We start from the raw sequence: 18966 nt of genomic DNA, 5'->3' as shown, positions 1-18966 counted from the left end.
ATAGTCCCTGTATAATCATGTAGAAGACAAAACCTCATAATTTTGAAGTTAACCTTGAGCATAAATGTTGACAGCCTTTCATACACGGCACCTGGCTCTATGGTCTCCAGGGCAACCTTGTCTCTATGAATAACGTGGCATGGCTAAGGACCTCACTGATCTTATTTACCAGTAATAAAGGGCAGACTCAATTAAACAAGGCCAGAGCCGTTTGTTTACACCACCAGGCATGATTAAATGAATTGAATTAAAAGTCTGATTCTTGCACTGCAAAATGTGTGAAAATGTGTGTACCCAGACAGAGTGCCTCTTGCACTTGACTATCTCAGCTCCACTGGAGGTTTTTGTGTTTTTGCAGTTTGCTGGGCATGCAGTGTCATTACAGTACACACAAACACACAGATCCACACAGTACAGTCACTAATTGGCTCACGGAACCCTTGTCTCACCCGTTTCCCATGTGTGCCCAATTTGTCTCGTTTAATAGCTACAGAAATCTGCGGAGTTGAGGCAAAGCTGTCTATATTCATTTTATTTGTCAGTGGAGGTATGTACACAAAGGCTACAAACAGCAGCCCAGTTTTTGATAAAGAAGACAAATAAAGTGTTCCCCAAACCCCAAAACAGAAGCACACAACTGGTGTTCAAGAAGATGGCCAGATGAAAACAAGTTTGAGTCCGGGGGGAGAAGGAGTGTACAGCTAAGGATGCTACTGTAGCCTGTCAGCACAAACTAACCACAGCTACATGCACACACGCACACATGCACACACACATGCTTGTATTGGGATGACTTCATGGGAGCGGCAAACTGCTTGGCGGGGTGTTTAGGAGAATACAGGAGAATACAGCCCGAGATTGTAAATCAACGATTCTTATACTTTATTCTTTGTATAGAGAGGGAATTCAATTCATTTTAAATTTCTGTTTCATGCTGCCGCTCCAGGTGAAGTCTTTTAATACAAGACTGTCTTGAAACCTTAGGGTTGAAATGTCCACTATAGGCCTTCTCACTTTCCCTTCATCACTGTCTTTGTTTTGACCAATAATGACCTCTTTCCTCCCTTCTGCATTAGCATGATCTATGTCTCGCCTCTCCACATTCTGTCTAATTGCCTAACACTGACATGAATATTCAGCAGCCTCACCTGTGGGTTCATGAATATTGATGAGGCATCAATAAAGTGCAAACACAAGAGGTGCTGGTGGGGTCTCCGTCTAACATTTTGGCTCTTTTTAAATATGCTCTAATATGTACTTAATGACCACTGAGCTGACATTACATCCACTGCGCCACAGATGTAATGCTTCCACTTAGTTAAGGAGGCCAGAGTGGACAAGCGGCAGGGAGAAGGAGGCATAAAGAGATGAGAGGGATGAATAAAAGTAGACACAGAGAGAGGGATGGGATTTTTAAAGGAAGACGAGATGAGGGAAAATGTAGGAGAGTTAAGGGATATATCACCAAACTGAACGGATATTCACAAGTGCCTGCCGACAGAGAACTGGGGAGTGAGAGAGAGATAGAGATAGAGAGACAGAGACAGACAGAGAGAGAGAGTGTGAGAGAGGGAGAGAGAGAGAGAGAGTGCAGAGGGAGGGAAAGAGCGTGTAAAAGATGAGAGAGATGTAAAAGACAGAAAGTGAGAACATGCTCCTGGGGGGATTTCGGAAAGCAGCAGGAAGTCTCTCCAGCTCCACTCTAGAGGACTTATAGTCTTAATGGCTGCCTGCTCCGCCTTTAGCGTTAGCATTAGCACAGCCATGGGCTAATCCACGGCCAGGACCCCAAGCTTGTCAGGACTGAGGGCTTTAGACACGCCTTGATCCCCTGCAGAACAGCTTACTTTGGCTTGCTGCTCCTTGCAAAACCTCTGCAACTACACGCACAAACACAAAAACACACACACACACACACATGCACATACACAAAATGCTGAACACTCCGGCCTGTCTCGAATTCGGTCACAGGGGGCCTTGGATCAGAGCGGGCTGCTTGTGAAAGGCAATGAGGAATGGGGTTCCCCTGACTGAAAAGTGGCTACTCTGCCGAACTGGGAGCCTAATTTCTAGGCTAATGACTACAATATATCTATGATCCCATTGTGTCAGAGGGATATTACCAGTCCTCATTCCCCCCCTTTCCAACTTCCACTACAATATCATTAAGACTGGACTAATTATGGGGATCTGTGCACGTAATGGCAGCCTTGCCACACACACACACAAACGCAACCTCCAACCATACAATTCCTATTCTCTACCATCAGTGCGCACACACTGATACACTCACTGATGCACTCACTGCACTTTCCCTCTTCCTGCCTGCCTGTCTAAAAAAGTGATTGCTGGACGCAAGCTGGCCCAATGGGAAAACAGATGCACAAGAGAGGGGTGAGACAGGGGGTCATGGCAGGGGAACTCTGGGAGATTAATGGCCAAAAAGAAGCTGGCACGGAGGGGGAGAGCATAAAGACACATCAGATCGAGCCCTGTGCCTGTGTGTTTGAAAGCGGGGGTCTGCCAATAAGCATAAAACACATTATGCTCATTAAACCACAGAGAACAGTGGTCATTCAGTGCAGGCTAGAGGCAGCTGTGTGTGTGTATGTATTTAGGAGGCGGCACTGCTGAGCCTCTTCCTCTGCTCCTACTATTAGCCACTGATTTACATGGGGAGCAGCAGCACTGTAGCTAGCTCTGAGTTACGATTTCAATTACAGCAGCAGGACATACAAGTGAATGTGGACGGACACACACACACACACACACACACACACACACACACACACACACACACACACACACACACACACACACACACACACACACACACACACACACACACACACACACACACACACACACACACACACACACACACACACACACACACACACACACACACACACACACACACACACACACACACACACACACACACACACACACACACACACACACACACACACACACACTAGAATCTCACTGCATCTTCAGATTGGGCTGAAAAAGGAAACGAGGCCTAGATTGGATTGGATGTGACACAAATATGTGCCTGTGTTTTTGCACAAGAGATAATGTGAGGGTTTGCCCTTGTGAGGAAGAGGACACAGGGAAGAAGCCTGACCTTGACAGGCGTGATTAATCAAAAGTACTATGAAATGATTTTCTGTTTCAGTGCACCGCTCAAAGGCTCTTCAATTATCGCCCATAACAACCCTGCGCGTTCATGTGTGTGCGCAACAGAAAAACACAGCAAGTGCACTCTGATTATTTGTATATGCATGTACAAACTGTTCATAGGAGAGGTGAGTGCACTGCAAACGTACAGGCAGCCTGGGATTGCTGCCTCAGGTGCGCTTGTCTCCAAACCCAAACTATATCCGCTGCAGCTGAAAAACAGGGCGCAGAAAACATTTACAACCCTGACACAACCAATAACACTGTGATCAAGCTGCTATTGTGTGCAAACAAGCACAGCTGCCATGTCCTTATTATTTATGAAATACTGACAATGGCGAAGAAACTATTTGAAGAAAAATGTAAACATAATGGAGAGAATTATGAGGAGGGGGAAGATGGAAGTAGGGAATTATAAAATATTGAAAAATCTCAGGAGTGAGAAAGAAGCTGGGGGCGTGCGTGGAGGGAAACATGCAGCTAAGTGAGATTGAAGGGGAAAGAAGACATTAAAAGAGACTTATGGGGAGAGTGAGAATAAAATGTAGAAAGACAGAGATGAAGCGGGAGCGAGAAAGGAGGACATGAGGGTGATAGGAGACTTTAATGAAGACAGACAGCTCCCATGCCTTGATAAGCTGGAATCTCGAATCACTGCAGCAACGCCAATGCTATCAATAACGTCTGGGTGGCAAGTAGTTCACTGGCATAAAAAGGAGAGCGGCATCTGCTTGTGCCAGCCAATATTAAATGGGAAGATACCCTCAAGAACTATCAGAGCAAGAGAGACAAAGTTAGCATATGAGGCAGGACAGGATAAAGAAGTGAATTGCAGGGAATGAATGCATGTAATTCAAAGTGCAACTGTGAGAGAGCAAAACAAGAGAGGAGGATAATAATAAGCAAAAAAAAAAAAAAAAAAGCATCCGTCCCTGCATTGTGATGTTTGCTCATGTGAGTAAAAGGTAGCCAGGCAGGCGTAGGTGTGTGAGGAGGAGAGATGAGGACAAACTTTTAAGTGGGGCACCCCCTCCCACCACCATCATCATTCTAGCTCAACCAATAACCAGGCGGTCTTAATATCCCACTCCTCCTGCCAGACACACACGCACAAATGTGCACATGCACACACTCAAATGATGAGAAAAATGTCTTGAACTCCCCAAACCACCATTAATCTAAACTCCGGTTTCATTAGGGAAGATTCAGCATAATTAGTTTTGCGTGTTTTCTGTGCATGTTCCTGTGTGTGTGTGTGTGCGTGTGTGTGTGTCGGAGAAATGAAGAATGTGTTTTTCTGTGTGTGTGTGTGTGTGTGTGTGTGTGTGTAGTTTGAGTTATGAGTAGATGATATTAGATTGCGTCGTAGAGACTGAGGCTTCCCTGGTGATGCGCCATGCTGAACATGTGTTTGCCATTATTGCATTTCAGACAGAGACAAAGAGAAAACTCAATCAGGTGGAATCTAATATTACTGCCACTGTATGTGAAACTGTATACCACATGTTTTTGTGAATGTGTGTGTGTGTGTGTGTGTGTGTGTGTGTGTGTGTGTGTGTGTGTGCGCATTTGTGGAAATCCTCTGCTGTGAGGGCTAATATTGAATTGTGTTCTACCATAAGATAGTTATATTTTTGCTCTGGGAGGTATCCCCCCCAGTGTGTATGTACTGCATGTTTACGTGTACATGAGCATGATGGTGTTTGTTCTCCTGTGTATGCGGTGATTCTCTGCATTAAGACTGTGGTGGATGATTCGAGCACAAGGTTGCCCTCAAAATGAACATAAAAATAGTGTATATGTATGTGGGGGTGCAGATATGGTGGTGAACCCCTCCAATATGACTCATGGGATTTGGACACAGGCAGGTAGTGTGGTACTAATGCAATCTGGAACAGGAAGTTAGTGCAGTAAATAAGCCAGGCCCCTCACTAACTGACCTCCTGGCTGCTTCTGTGTGGTGTATGGTCCTGCTTTTATCTGCATCCAACAACTTTGCTTCTGCTAATCTAAGATGCATGGATGTTGGATCAAGGGCTCCTTTTCCTGATGCTAGTTTTCACTCTCCCCGCTTTTGAAGTTCTCCAATAATTTAATGAGGGGCGCCATTACGCATTAGGCGCACGCACACGCCTTTCTTCTGAATACAAGATGATGGTGTGATGGACCAACACACAAAAGCTGAGAGAAACAGTTCTATTCTTGTATCGCTGGGCATCAGGGGTGAAGGGTGGGCTTCTGTATATATGCAGGGTAAGCATACGGAGGCTCTCAGAAGAACATCAGAAGAAACACGGTTGCAGGGGCACTCATGCAAAAACTTAAGACGTGCACACAAGTATGTACAGTATGTGCACACATAATGCTGTAGAGGCAGCTCATACATATTGAGCAGGTACCTCTGGAAGCATGATTTAAAGTCTCTCAATTATGAATCTGGTCGGATGCCGTGTTTGCTCACACCTCATTACACACACTCCCCTTTATCCCACTTCTTTGAGGGAGGAACTGAAAAAGCCAGCCTCTTCGTTTGCCAGGAGTGGTTAACATTTAGGAAAACAAGAGAGGAAAAGCAGATGGGGAGGAGAGGCGTGAGGCAGAGAGAGACGTCCTACATGCTGACGAATGAATCATCAGTCTAAATGAAGGTCTGACTGTAGGACTAAAAAAAACACTACAGGAGGTTGAGGAGACGAACCCAGCATGACCAGGACTGAGCTGGCTCTCTGCAACCAATGAAATGAAGGCATTACTCACTCACCCTTCCCCTGTGAGATAGTGCCCTTACACACAGAATGATAGCACCGTTACGACTACTGAATGGCTTTCAGCTGGAAACTGATCACATCGCCACGGTTACTGATGGCATTACCAAGGTAACTGATCACTTTGTCATGGAGATGCTGGTAGAAAAGGGAGTGGGAGGGGGGACCTAGAATTTATTCCCCTTCAAAATGTGTGTGGCTTTTTTTTTTTTCGGGTTAGGATAAAGGATAAACAGTGTAAACTCAACGTGTGTGTGTGTGTGTGTGTGTGTGTGTGTGTGTGTGTGTGTGTGTGTGTGTGTGTGTGTATATGTGTGTGTGTGAGCGTGTGTGGGAGAAGGGCGGGAGGTGGGGGTAAATGAGCATTCAGGATGATAAGTTGATCTCCAAATTACTCCTGAAGGGCCCGGGGACACTGTGTGTTCTGCGTGAATGGTTTAAGGTCATGGCACAGTCAGTAAAAGCACCGTCTCTGAACTGAGGTGCTTCTGTACGAGTATGTGTTTACATCAGCTTGTGTTTGAGTTCTGAATCAATAGCCACAGAGGATGAGAGACTGTCTATACTGTACATGTGACTATATTCCACTGCCTCAATTTGAAAGTGTTATTGATTACTGCAGTCTGCATCTGAACTCAATACAGCCTCTTACTTATCCTCACCTGAACATGCGGCAGGCAAAAAGACACAAGCTGCATTGCTCATGGCCACAAATATAACATGATAGGAAAAAAAAAAACATTTGGCATCTCAGAAGTTGAAGACCTTCTTCTCATCCAGCCCACACACCATGCTCATATTGCTCCCACCATATCCAACAAATCTTGACCCCATTGGTACCATAATGCTTTGCTGGACTGCTTTGAACGCCAGAGTACAATGGTGTTTTTTGTTTTTTTAATCAGCAGGATGAGTATTTGCCTCAGGCCCATTCACCTGAATAAATTAAGTATCATACTGTTGAGGCACACCAGACTGGGCTAAATTGGGCCAGTGTGTGCTTGTGTGTCTGTGTTTGTTGTTTGTGTTCAGCCACTAATTGGGCTGTGTCTGAATGGGTTTCTCGCTCTGTATGTGTGGAGCACTGAAGGCCAGTGAGGTCGGCGTAGACAGTTTAATGCCTCCGAGGAAAAAGGTTCAAGGACAGATTACTCATTCTCTTTATCACACTTTCTCACTTTCTCTGTTGCCATCTTTTGCTTCCCTCTCTTCTAAACAACTGTCATGCAGTTTCCCCTCTCTTCCTGTGGGATATTTAGCAATCCATTCACTATGCTCCATTAGGAGACTCCACCCTGCCCTGCACAAACACACACACACACACACACACACGTACACACACTCCAATTAGAGGCTAAACCAGAGACTAAGAGCAATTAAAGCAGACAGACATCCTCCAAGCTCTGCTGAATTCACTTGCTGTGTGTGTGTGTGTGTGTGTGTGTGTGTGTGTGTGTGTGTGTGTGTGTGTGTGTGTGTGTGTGTGTGTGTGTGTGTGTGTGTGTGTGTGTGTATGTGTGTATGTGTGTGTTTGAATCTGTGTTTATCCCTGTTTGTGTGCTGGTCTGTGTCTATTCCAATTAGGTGTGTCTGTCTGGCAAGCAGCCATAGAGCTTTACCTGGCTGAAGGACACTGATGCCAAGCAGGTTGGAAGTGCGGTTGGCTACTCTGCTCCAGCTGTTGTTGTAGTTCCTCCTCCACAGGACGGCGGTGCACTGGTACTTGCCCGCCTCGCGACGCCCTGCCCGGGTCACCGACAACCGGAAGTTGGTGTTGGAGTGCGAGCGGTCCACTGTGGTGCGGGTACCCAGCCCTAGCAGTTGCTCCCCCCATTGCAGCGTGCCCTCGCGGGTGAATGTCACCAGGTCTTTGAACTCCCCCTGATCCTCTTCTCCGGCTTCTGCGCTGGCCGGCATGAAGCGCCAGGTGACGGAGGTGGGGACACGAGGGTTGTGACGAGGCTTCACCAGGCACAGGAGGTCAAAGGAGTCTCCAAAGGTGACGGACGGCGTCCGTGATGAGGCAGAAACCATAAAGGAGGACTCTATATGGTGGAAGAAGTGGAGGGAGAATGTTATAAAGTGTAAAAAAAATGTCCCTTTTATTTGACTAATGATAAACCCCTCAAACATAGATTACTGCTGATTGCATGTAATGGCACAACACAGCCTGGGTGAGTGATTGAGTCTGCTCGCTAAAAGCTTAAAGCTCAGTAAATGATGTGGGGGTTCATAATCGTTTGCAGAAAGGAACTTTGCTTTTAAGCATGGCTACCAAGAGGAACAAAGCTCCCTGCTGGAAGAAATACAGAGAGTGTTTACTTTAACTGACTTACTGGTAAAGCAGTTCCAAATCTCCACAAGCATTTTACTTTGTCATTAAGCGTCTAAAGCCATTTAGCTTATGGATGTGTATGTATGGTATGTATGTTTGAGTTGGAGTGCTTGATTGTGTGAGTGCGTCTCAAAATGAATGGGTGATGCAACAAAGAAAACCCAGGGGACGGATTTCTACTAAGCGCCGATGTTCGATCTACATCCTACACTTCTTGCCAAGTCTAAACTATCCTCATTAAACTAAAAACGTTCACCTAACTCCATATGATATTGCCAAGAATACATCTACACTGGAGAGCAAAGAGAGAGCGCTATAGCCTCTATGGTCCTTTAAAAACCAGGCCCCGCTGTGCCTATTTCAAGTCATTTGAATGAATTTGAATAAGCTCAAATATATTTAAAAAAAAAAAAGACAGGGAGGTGGAAAGAAGAGATGTTAATAAAGTCTGATTTTTCCACATCTGATCCTTCATTTCCTCTAGACTTTTCAGATTTTTCCATTATGCTCTTGTCAACAGCCACGTCCCTTTCTCTCCCTGTCCCTCACCCTCTCTCCCTGTCCCTCACCCTCTCTCCTCCTCCGACAGCCATCACCCCCGTTGTCCTTCAGGGTGTGTAATCAATGGCTTTCTGTCCAGACTTGGCTACTGCTGGGACAGCTGCCTGGGGACATAATTCTCTAATAGACAATAACTCTCCCCTCTCACTCTATCTCTCAACTCCCCGCACCCCTCTTCCATCCATCCATCCATTTCCCTCACTGTGTGCATGCCTCTGTAACAGAAAAGAGGATTTCACGCAGATCCATTTTTCCCATACAACTCTGTCTTTATGTTTGTGTGAATAAACATGAATGTGTCGTTCACTGTACAAAGTGCTTGTGGTTGAGTGGGAGACCCTATTCACAGGATTGTGCAAATGTATAAACGTTTCTGACTTGCACACATTTGTCCCCCCAGACACCCTGAATGTCCCTTACGCCAATCAGCAAGAAACAAGAGTCTCTCGAACAAGCATCATTGTCTTCACTGTGGCAACAAAAACACAAGACTCCCAGAAGACATCCCTCTCCAATAACCTCCAGGTCCGATCATCGAGCACAGAGAGTCAATAAAGGATGAGGCTATGATTTAAATTAAGGTATATCCCATATATAATATCTCGAGCTGCAGTGTGTAGAACAATGCACTGAGAGACAGGTCAGTGACAGGTCAGTGACAGGTCAGAGTGAAGCATAGTCTGAGCTCAGAAATTAACTGGAGCACAAGTTTTCCCTTTTTTTAATCATTATATGCAAGAACTAAAGAAGTAAGGAAAAATTTTTAGAGGAGAAGAGAGCCAAAACACATGAAAAAAAAGTTCTCTATCTGCATGGCAGGTTTAGGTCCAATAAAACTTGGAAGTTGGAAGCTAAAGTGAGAAAAACGAGGACCAAAATCTGAGATGAAGTAAAACACACACACACACACACACACTGACCGTCACACAACACATTTAGAAAATCCTTTGATCAACGAGCGTGGAGGAGAGGGGGAAGAGGAGTGTAACTGAAGAGAGACAAGCAGCTTCGGACTTCTATTCCCTGATTTGCATAATGCGTCCCTTGTTTCGCAGACTAATGTTTCTGTTGTTGCCCGGACTTAACAAATGGCCACTTAAAAACTGACATCTCTTCTCTGCAGCACCGCTGTGTGCTGCTGCAGGGAGCTAATCCGTCGGTTGTGAGTGTGCGTGTGCGTATGTGTGTATGTGTTTGTGTGTGTGTGAGTGAGTGTGTGTATTGAGCCTAGTGCTCCTGGTTTGCCAGCTCCTCCCTGCTCCGGTCCAGTGGCTTCCTCAGCCTGTACCGAGGATGTTCAGCTTAACTCTGCATTGACAGAGCAGACCCACAGACTGTGAAACACATTGCTGCTGCATTTCCATTCTAATAATTCTGGCTAATCCATATGGGTGTGTGTGAGTGAGTGTGAGCATCCATGATGGGTGTCAGGGAAGCACTGCTCTTGTGTGTGGCAGGTGTGAGTGTGTGTGTGTGTGTGTGTGTGTGTGTGTGTGTGTGTGTGTGTGTGTGTGTGTGTGTGTGTGTGTGTTATTATAGCTCTAACCCCTGAGAGGTGCATGAATAAACAATTGTGTATTCTATGTGGAATGCATGTTCTCCCTGCACCATTCATCAGCCTTCAGAAAATCACAAATCATATATCTTTGATTTGGAATCTATGCTAGACTGAAGTGCGGGACCCTACCAAACTTATTACCTGACTATACTATGCTTCAAGTCCTGCACGTTTATTCTGAACTTGGAAAATCTGCCCCTACCCCTGGACAATTCAAGACATTGATCTCGAACCACTTCTCCTCAGCATGAGTATTGTGCTCCTTTGTAACCGTTCTCGATGGCCTCATTGATTTAAGGTTTAAATAAACGACTGACTATTAATGTGGAGAACAATCAGCTGACAGATTAAGCAAGTTATCTGTGGTCAAATCTGAACTATGGGTGGAAAAAATATTAAAGCAGGATAAAGAGGATGGTCCGTGTGATCAAGGATATTTAAACCTGTAACAAGCTCAGCTGCTGCTCATCTTAAACATACAGGCTTAGCATGTACAAGCTGATTACCACTTAGTTGCGCAGCGTGCAAACTGGTGTGCCTGGGGATGTACAGATAACATATGCACCCTGATCACTGATGGATAATGTCTCCATTTTATCCTTATAGCCCATTTCTTTTTCTCAGTTTTGGACTAGCTCCTCTCAACTTTTAGCTGAGGGGAAGGCTCTGTGTCAGGATACTGTATATACTTTAAATATACCAGAATTATTCAGTATAATGAATCCACTAGAGCCTGAACTTTTATGTAAAAAGATAAGATGATTCACTCACTGGAATATACCGTATATTATATTGACGTTAGATTAGGTTGCAGTAACTTACCAACAGTCTTGACGGTGACTGTCTTGAAGGCTGACTTCTCTCCTATCTTCTCCCAGTTTAGCTCTGGTTCAGTACCGGTCTGAAGCCATTCAGTGGCCGTGCAGGTGTACTGGCCCTCGTCTCCGGGTAAGGCATTATACAAAGACAGAGAGGATGCGTCGGCTCGCCCCTTCTCAACACGTATCTCCCCGTAGCTGGAGCGCTCTCTGTACGATGAGCCGTGCCATACGGTGCCGTCCCGATCAACAGAGGCCACCTCCAGGGCCAGTCCGGATGCCTGCTTGTCTGTCCACTGCCAGACAACAGAAATGGGGCCTGTAGTGGAGTGGACCGAGCAGGTCAACTGGATCACATCTCCCTCTAAGACCTCTGAAGAGTTGACGGACAATGACACTGTTATGTTGCTCTCTGAGAAGGAACACAAAAGAAAGAGAAAGAGAGAGAGAGACAGAGAGAGAGAGAGACAGAGAGAGACGTGGAGGTCAGCATGAGTCACACAAAAGGAAAAAAATCCTCAAAATCTTAACTCCTTCTCACGCTCAATCCCAGAGACAACAAGAATCACACTTTCTGTGTTTCAAGATTCAGAGAGTACAGAAGGCCAGGGGCAGTAAAACAAATCACTGAGCCTGTTCCTGGGAGTACGGTATCACACGGGCCTGTGCGAGTCCTGTGCATGTGTGTTCGGATGTGTGTGTGTGTGTGTGTGGACCATAGTGCAGTTTTGTAACTGGCCTCGGGCACATTAGAGTGACAACCAGAGTGGAGGCCCTGGTGAGTTTGAGTTGTGATTCCCTCTCTGAACCCTGTATTACTTGTTGACCGAGTCCACCCGGGCACAGCAGAGAAGTCTCACATCACAGGGCTCAGCAGCACTTCAGAGGAGGTGGAGGAGGATAAAAGTCTTTACTGGCTGCTCTCCTCTGTTTTTGTGCTTTATCTTGACTCTCATCACTTCAACGTCTATCAAACATCACGGACTTCTGGCTGACCCAAAATCTCTCTTAGCCTACGGGGCCAGTGCTGCTGTCACTTGGGGATATTGCTTAAGGTTTCTCACTTCTTCTTTTTTTCTCCCCCCAGGCCAAACTCTGCTGCTGCTGCCCTCTCAGCTCGCCAGCCCTCCTAATAAGCATGAGCTCTCTGGGAATATGGAATAAACTGTCTTCTTACTTCTATCACGCTCAAATGAACAAAGGGAAAAGACTTCCTCGTTTTCCCTCTTCCTCTCTGTCTGTCATTGAAACAGCTTGCTAGCTTTTTTTCCACAGCTAAGAACATATTGTATTCTATCACTTTTTTTTACGCTGAGGCGTGAAGAGAGGATTGTTTGACAGTTATGCTAGTAGATACATACATCCTCGTTAATATAAAATTGGACAGCTTTGTCTTTCTCTAACTTTCCCCTTTCCATCTCTTTGAATTCTATTCTTTTAATTTGCACGTTTCCAACTCTTTCTTCTCTGTCTTTTGAACTGCAGAATGCATTTCCTCTCGATGACAGTACACCCCCTCTCTTTTTCCCTACCGTTGCCCTTGTCCTTCCTATCTGTACCGCAGAGATTCAGTGTAAGCGAAAGGTAAACTCATCCATCAACACTGATTTGTCAGAAGAGTTTACCTGTTTTTCTTTCGCTGTCACCTCTGCCTGCCTCTGACTCATCGGCTTTAACCCTTATCGCACCCTATTACCAACTGTCACCCGATTCCCCCAATTAAAGGGATTTAACGCATCTTGAAAGTGTGTCTGTGAGAAAGCAGGCACGAGAGGATGTCTGTGCATTAAATACATGCCTGCCTGACCACTTCTGCTGTATTTCACGGAAGTTCTCCTCCAATAACCGTGGCCATTATCCCGTGTAAACCCTATAAACATCCTTTATGGCGCATTAGGGTCTTTTGTTGGAAAAACAAAACCTCCCATACAGAGAGGTTCCCTGGAGACTGCTGCAGGCTCGGGGCCATTGTTTTGGGCTGATTTAGCAGGGGGTGCAGAGCGGCCAGGATAAGTTAGTGCTGGCTGCTTGAGAGGAGATACTACTCTGTGGTTGTTATGTTTTATTATGCTGGGAGCAGCTGACTCCACACACGTCCCAGTCCTATGAGACAGAGGGTATAGAGAGAAGAGGGGACAAAGCAAATGACCCAAACTGGTGGAGAGTTTGTCTTACCTCTTACCAACCTTACTTTCGTACTTTCTAAGTGGCGGGATTGTGAGAAGGATTTTGAAGGTTGGACTGTAAATTTGCTTTAATTCACTGCAAGCCTGAAACAACCCAACCGGCCAGCCCTTCTTAACCCTGCTGAAGAGGTCTGCCCCAGTAGAACACATTAATTTAGCCCGGGGAACCACTTAGAGGGCCCTGGAGAGCTGGGCGCCTTTCTCTGCTTCTTTTCTTTCTCCACGCTCTAATTTCATGGCTGTAAGCTCAGCCTCCTTGAGCCCAGACTCTTCTGCTTCCCATTATCCTACTATAGTGTTACCCCCCCACCCCCAGCCACCACCACCCCAACAACCCCCACCACCACCTCCCAGCTAAGCCAAGGAAATGAGAAGGACCATAATGTTGCATTATCATCCCTTAGCAATTCACTCAAACAGAAAATACACCAGGAATAAGAGTAGCATTATTCCTTCCCCTCTTACTCTCAGTTAACAATAGAGGCTGAGCTGCTATCTGTTATAGGCCACCTTGGAGAAAGGGAGAGGGGAAAACAGAGAGAGAAATATGTAGAGAGAGAGAGGCTGGAGAGGAGCACAGCATGACATGCCATATTGCCTACATGAAGATAAAACTGTTATTATGAGAAGCTCATCGTTCTTCCTGTAACTGACAACTAAGGACAGGACAACTAAGCCAGTGGCCTTGAGAACAGATTATTACTCACTGAGCGACTGGACTGTGATCTGGACATTGCGGGACCTCTTGCTGCGGTCAATGAAGTCTCCCGTGGGCGTCTTTTCCCGCTCTGTCACGCGGCATATGTATTTCCCAGCATCCTCAGGGCGCAGGTGCTGCAGCTTGAGCAAGTGCACATTGGCACTCTCTTTACGCACCGTCATGTGGCCAGCTGCCTCGCGGTCGACATAATCGGGACCCAGGACTGGTACGGCACTGGGGCCCACCACGGCCACCGGTGAGCTGCTGAAGACCCACGACACCGAGAAGAAGCGCTCTGGGACATTCTGGGCCTCAATGGTGCAGCGGAGCTCCAGCGGCTCACCGGCCGTGAAGGACCGTCGCTCCGTGTTCACCTGGATGCTGAAGTCCCGATCTGAATGACGAAGATGAGGGAAAAAAGGGGGAAACATCAAGGTTAAAGGGATGTTTAGTAAAACAATGAGAAATGTGGTGAGGTGGCTACAAAAAAGTCAAAACTCAGTAATAAATGAAACAAAAAAAGAAAACCTGTTTTGAATGTTGCACATCTTTGTAACAAATTATATCAAATACCAGTAAATGTACAGCCTTGAATACAGCACTAGATTTTAAATAAAGCAGCAGAATGGAAAAGGCGTAGGTGTGGTGGAAATCTCTTCAAGAAGGTGATAGTTATTACATTCCCAAACAACTTTTTTGTCTAAATGTTGGCTACACAACACCGCTGCTGCCTTTTCTTAATATGCAGTGTGCTGAACCTGCATGCTGAAAGAGAAAGTAAGAAGATGGATGGCGTGGGTGGTAGAGGTGGTCAGAGAAAGGTGGGTGCAATAAAATAACATCAGCTGGAGAGAGAGAGAGGGAACTAGAGAAGCTTGAGGTCACACAGTGCATCACTCTGGTAAAACGCTGATCTTTAAGAGAGCTCTGCCCCCCCCCCCCCGGTTTCATCCCAGCTATAAAAAAACACATCTAATTAAAATTCTCTTCAGCAGTCTAAAAAAGAGTCAGATGCTTCCCCTCCTCCTGCAAGACAGTAGACGTAGTAAAAGTGCACGCTGCTGGTAGGCTACAAGCTCTTCCACTTGGCCACATTGTGCGTGCGTGGCTGTAAATTCAGTTTTATTTGCTGTATTAATATCCCGATGATGAGTACGGCGTGTATCCGACTGCTGCTTTGCCTCAGCTATATACCTCAGTGAGGTGGCAGCCCCGAGCTGTAATTACAAAGACTTTAAACAGACTTCCTGAGAAACACACTCGTTTGGAAAAGGTGGAAAGGTTCAAAGCCTACCGTGGGTATAGAGCTTGTTATGCAGAAAAACAGTATAGTGGGAGGGAGATACTGTTTGCAAAAATGCATGAATGCACGCACAGACTAATTATTAACATACGTACAGATATAGCAACATACAGACTTGCAAACTGGAAAGCTCACTATTATTTATAAGCAAACAGCATAAATCACAGTAGTTTAGCTACAAATGTGTACCTTGCGCTGAAACAATCAATTAATAAACAATAAAGTAATGAATGTATTATCTTTTTTATATTATCATTATCACATTTACATCACTGTACATTATGTGAATCATTACTCGCAGCAGTAAAGCACAAATACATGCATACGATGGCATAGGAGTGAAGAAAGAAGCCCCCAGAGACATTGTATTATGATATTTGAATGGGATTCATTGGGAAGGAATGGGAGCAGAGCTAAAAAGGGTCGTGACATGCGTTTGACAAGAATCGGTCACCACTCAGCATGCAGCTCTATTAAGACCATTTTAACACGTGAGGGGATGCAGAGGGATCAAATAAAAAGCCCCACAGGTCAAGCATGTGTTAGTGTTTAGAGTTCATTAGGAAAAAAAACGAGAGTAGCAGAGGGAGGAAGTGGGTGATGAAGAAAGTGCAGTGATGAGACCTGACTGCAGAAAATGAGAGGTGATCTGAGAGTGCGGAGCAAGGGAGGAGGTGAGGGGAAAAAGAGAAAGATGGTGTAAACCAGAGAGCAAGAGGTACATTAGGATTCTGTCCGTTGCTCCTCTCGCTGATGCTGCTGGCTGTGGGTGATTAGCTAGGGACGGGGCTGTCTTGAGATCCACTCCATCTTTTATAATAGTAGCCTAATGGAGGAGCTGCTCACTTCTCCTTTCTATATTTCCCACTCTGTCTGTCAAATATGCACACGGACAGGTGGGATATCAAATACACAAGTTCGGCCAAAAGCTATGCAACTTGTGTCCGCATCGTGCAATAAGTGAGTGAACAAGAATAAATCAAAATGAATAGGCATACACACAAGTTGGAGCACTTACGCTCAGAGCGGCACAACTCTGCTGTATTCTCTTTGTCACGTAACAACACCTCCATCCATTATAGATCACAGAGATGACAGAGAGTGATGAAGGGTTCTGAGAGGGGAGCTCTTTGTGCCTTTTGTCTCCTCCCTGAAGTAGCAGGAACTCAAACCTGCTTTACATCTGAGTTTCCACTCTCTCTTTGTCATCCACCCGGCACTATCTGGGGCACCATCAAGTTGTATTGGTCCAGAGCGGATCTGATGCTTAATGGAGAAAGGCAAAACGATTCCACTTTGAAGTGATTTACTGGCATGAGACACTCGCCACTGCGTGCTGCCTTGGTAATTGAGCAAATGTCAAAGCGGTTTATCACCCTTCTCCTTGGTCCTTTCTTGGAAGCACACAAAGAGATTCTTTATGTACTGTATGCGGAATACAGAGCAGTGGGTGTGATGGGGTCAAGTCAGGCAGGATGTTATAAGTACATGTGAGGAGTCGTAAAGCCGTCTTTGTTTCTGGTCCATCAAGTCTTGAGGTTGACAGCTCAGTAGATCATTATCATATGAGGCCTACTCCTCCATCCGCCACCCCAACAACCCCTTTCTTTTCTCCCACTTACTTTCATCGTGCATCCCTTGTTACTTACTCAACCCCATGACTTCCCACCACCCCTCCCTCTCCCTTCCACTCTCGGTTGGTAATTCCCTTCCTCCCTTCCATTAAACAATCTCCTCCTTCAGAGTTGGCAACCGCAGTAAACCAGCACGGTTTCTCCCACTAATGCACTCGAGCACAAAACTAGAATGGTGTAATTGTTGGCGATGAGGAGTGATGGAAAAAAAACATCTCTGGCTTTTGATCTCTAGGCCTCTCGTTGCCTGAGAAATTTGATATGTGGAAGCCATAGGTCTCCCTCTGTCAAACACCCACGCTGTTTGGAGCTGGTTAAATTATGCTTGGATGTGCTTGTAATGTTGCCCATCAAGCAGACACAAATACAACAGTGGGGAGTCTGTGGAGGTTTAGTTAAGCCCTTTTTAGTAAGCTAATGAGCTTAGTGTGAGATACTGATCAGCAATCAGAGGAAGCCGGCCCACATGCTTGCGTATGCGTCTGTCATTAGGACAGGGGGGACCTAAGAGTAGAGCAGCATCTTTACCCTCTCTCCCCCCTCCCTCCTATTTTCCACAGAATTTCTTCCCTTTACTCACCAGTGGGCTGAATGCGGAGCTGCGTCTTGTCGCTCTGCTTGCGGGTCATGGCGAACCAGCCGCCGTCTGCGTCCTGAATCCACTCAGCAGCCTGGCAGTAGAGCAGGCCCTGGTCAACTGGCTGCAGCTTGTGAATGGTCAGCCTGTAGGCCGTGGCACTGGTTTTATCCAGCCTGAGGTCCCCTGCCGCCATCCTCTGCCGATAAGGTCCCCCAGAGCGCAGGACAAAATCCCTCGACAAGGTGACCAGCTCCTGAGGCGCCGCAGCTGCATCCTCTGGGGACCGCAGATACCAACCCACTGATAAGTGAGTGTGCTGCAGTGTGGTCCGAGACACCTCGCAGGTAAGCTGCAGTGTGTCGCCTTCAACCTTGGACAGAGTCTGGGCTGGAGCCATTACTGTCAACGAGTCAGGGATGACTGCAAAAATAAAGAAAAAAGGAGGGAGAGAATTAGCATTTATAGGAAGTCAGGGCATTTGATAAAAGTGTTAACTGCTCCCTTAAATACCATATGAACTCTCTACCTATCTATAAAAGCATCTTAAATACCAAATGTTGTTGGGAGGACTGGCCATAACAAAGAAGACTATTTTTGTTTAACCCCCCAATTATGGGAGTTAAAATAAACTGGTATTCTGCTGTAAATGGTTCCAACTTTCATTCACTCTATAGTGTGAAGAAAAAGGTATTAATGCAACCACGCTTTTGTTGTGAGATCACTGCCCTCCATTTCCTCGTCCATACATGACTTTCACATGTCATCGAGCATTGATGGCATTTTTTCTATCTTACAAAGGCAGATACCTCCCGAGACCCTTCCGGCACTTCATTCATTATATCCCATTTGGTTTTGCTATAGCAAACATAACAGCTCCACACTGGCATCACACAGACGCATTCCCTCTCATAAAACTTTTCAAACATCTTTCTTTTTTGATCACACATACTAGATATAGAAGCAGCGAGTTAAAATTGTTGTAATATATTCATCCCAGCCCTTCTATCTACAATGCAGCCGAGAACAGAGGACGGACTTCAAGCCAGATGGTTAGGAACAGAAGAGATGAGAGAGGGGGACAGTCAAGTGCAGGGAAGCAACAAAGACATCATGATGTGATAATTTCAGAAAAAAGCAGGCTGGAAATGCTCCACACATCGCCGGAAATAAACACGTATAGCTTTTAAAAAGGAGCTAAGGGAGTATTTTTGGATATGTACTAGAGTGTGCAGAAGAGAGAAACTGATAAATAGCACTGGACTTCTAAAACTTCATGCATTCATTTTGACAACCAAAAGGAAGAAGGCCGTAATGTTGTAATAAAATAAAAAAATAAAAAAGGG

At 45.7% G+C, this 18966-nt stretch overlaps 1 protein-coding gene across 1 annotated transcript in view; it reads right to left on the bottom strand.

Moving 5' to 3' along the window:
* igsf3 (immunoglobulin superfamily, member 3) overlaps positions 1-18966 on the bottom strand; it is a 68074-nt gene that overhangs the window by 7725 nt on the left and 41383 nt on the right. Inside the window, exons 3-6 of the mRNA XM_083921719.1 lie at positions 17624-18043; positions 14114-14500; positions 11225-11632; positions 7568-7993 (exon numbers count right to left, since the gene is read on the bottom strand). Coding sequence (XP_083777845.1) covers positions 7568-7993; positions 11225-11632; positions 14114-14500; positions 17624-18043 — 1641 coding nt within the window. The remainder of the gene's footprint in view (positions 1-7567; positions 7994-11224; positions 11633-14113; positions 14501-17623; positions 18044-18966) is intronic.

This window comes from Echiichthys vipera (genome assembly GCF_963691815.1).
Source record: "Echiichthys vipera genome assembly, chromosome: 10".
NCBI classification, from domain to species: Eukaryota; Metazoa; Chordata; class Actinopteri; order Perciformes; family Trachinidae; genus Echiichthys; species Echiichthys vipera.
The sequence above is the reverse complement of the archived record's forward strand: the minus strand, read 5'-3'. Positions and strand labels throughout refer to the sequence as shown.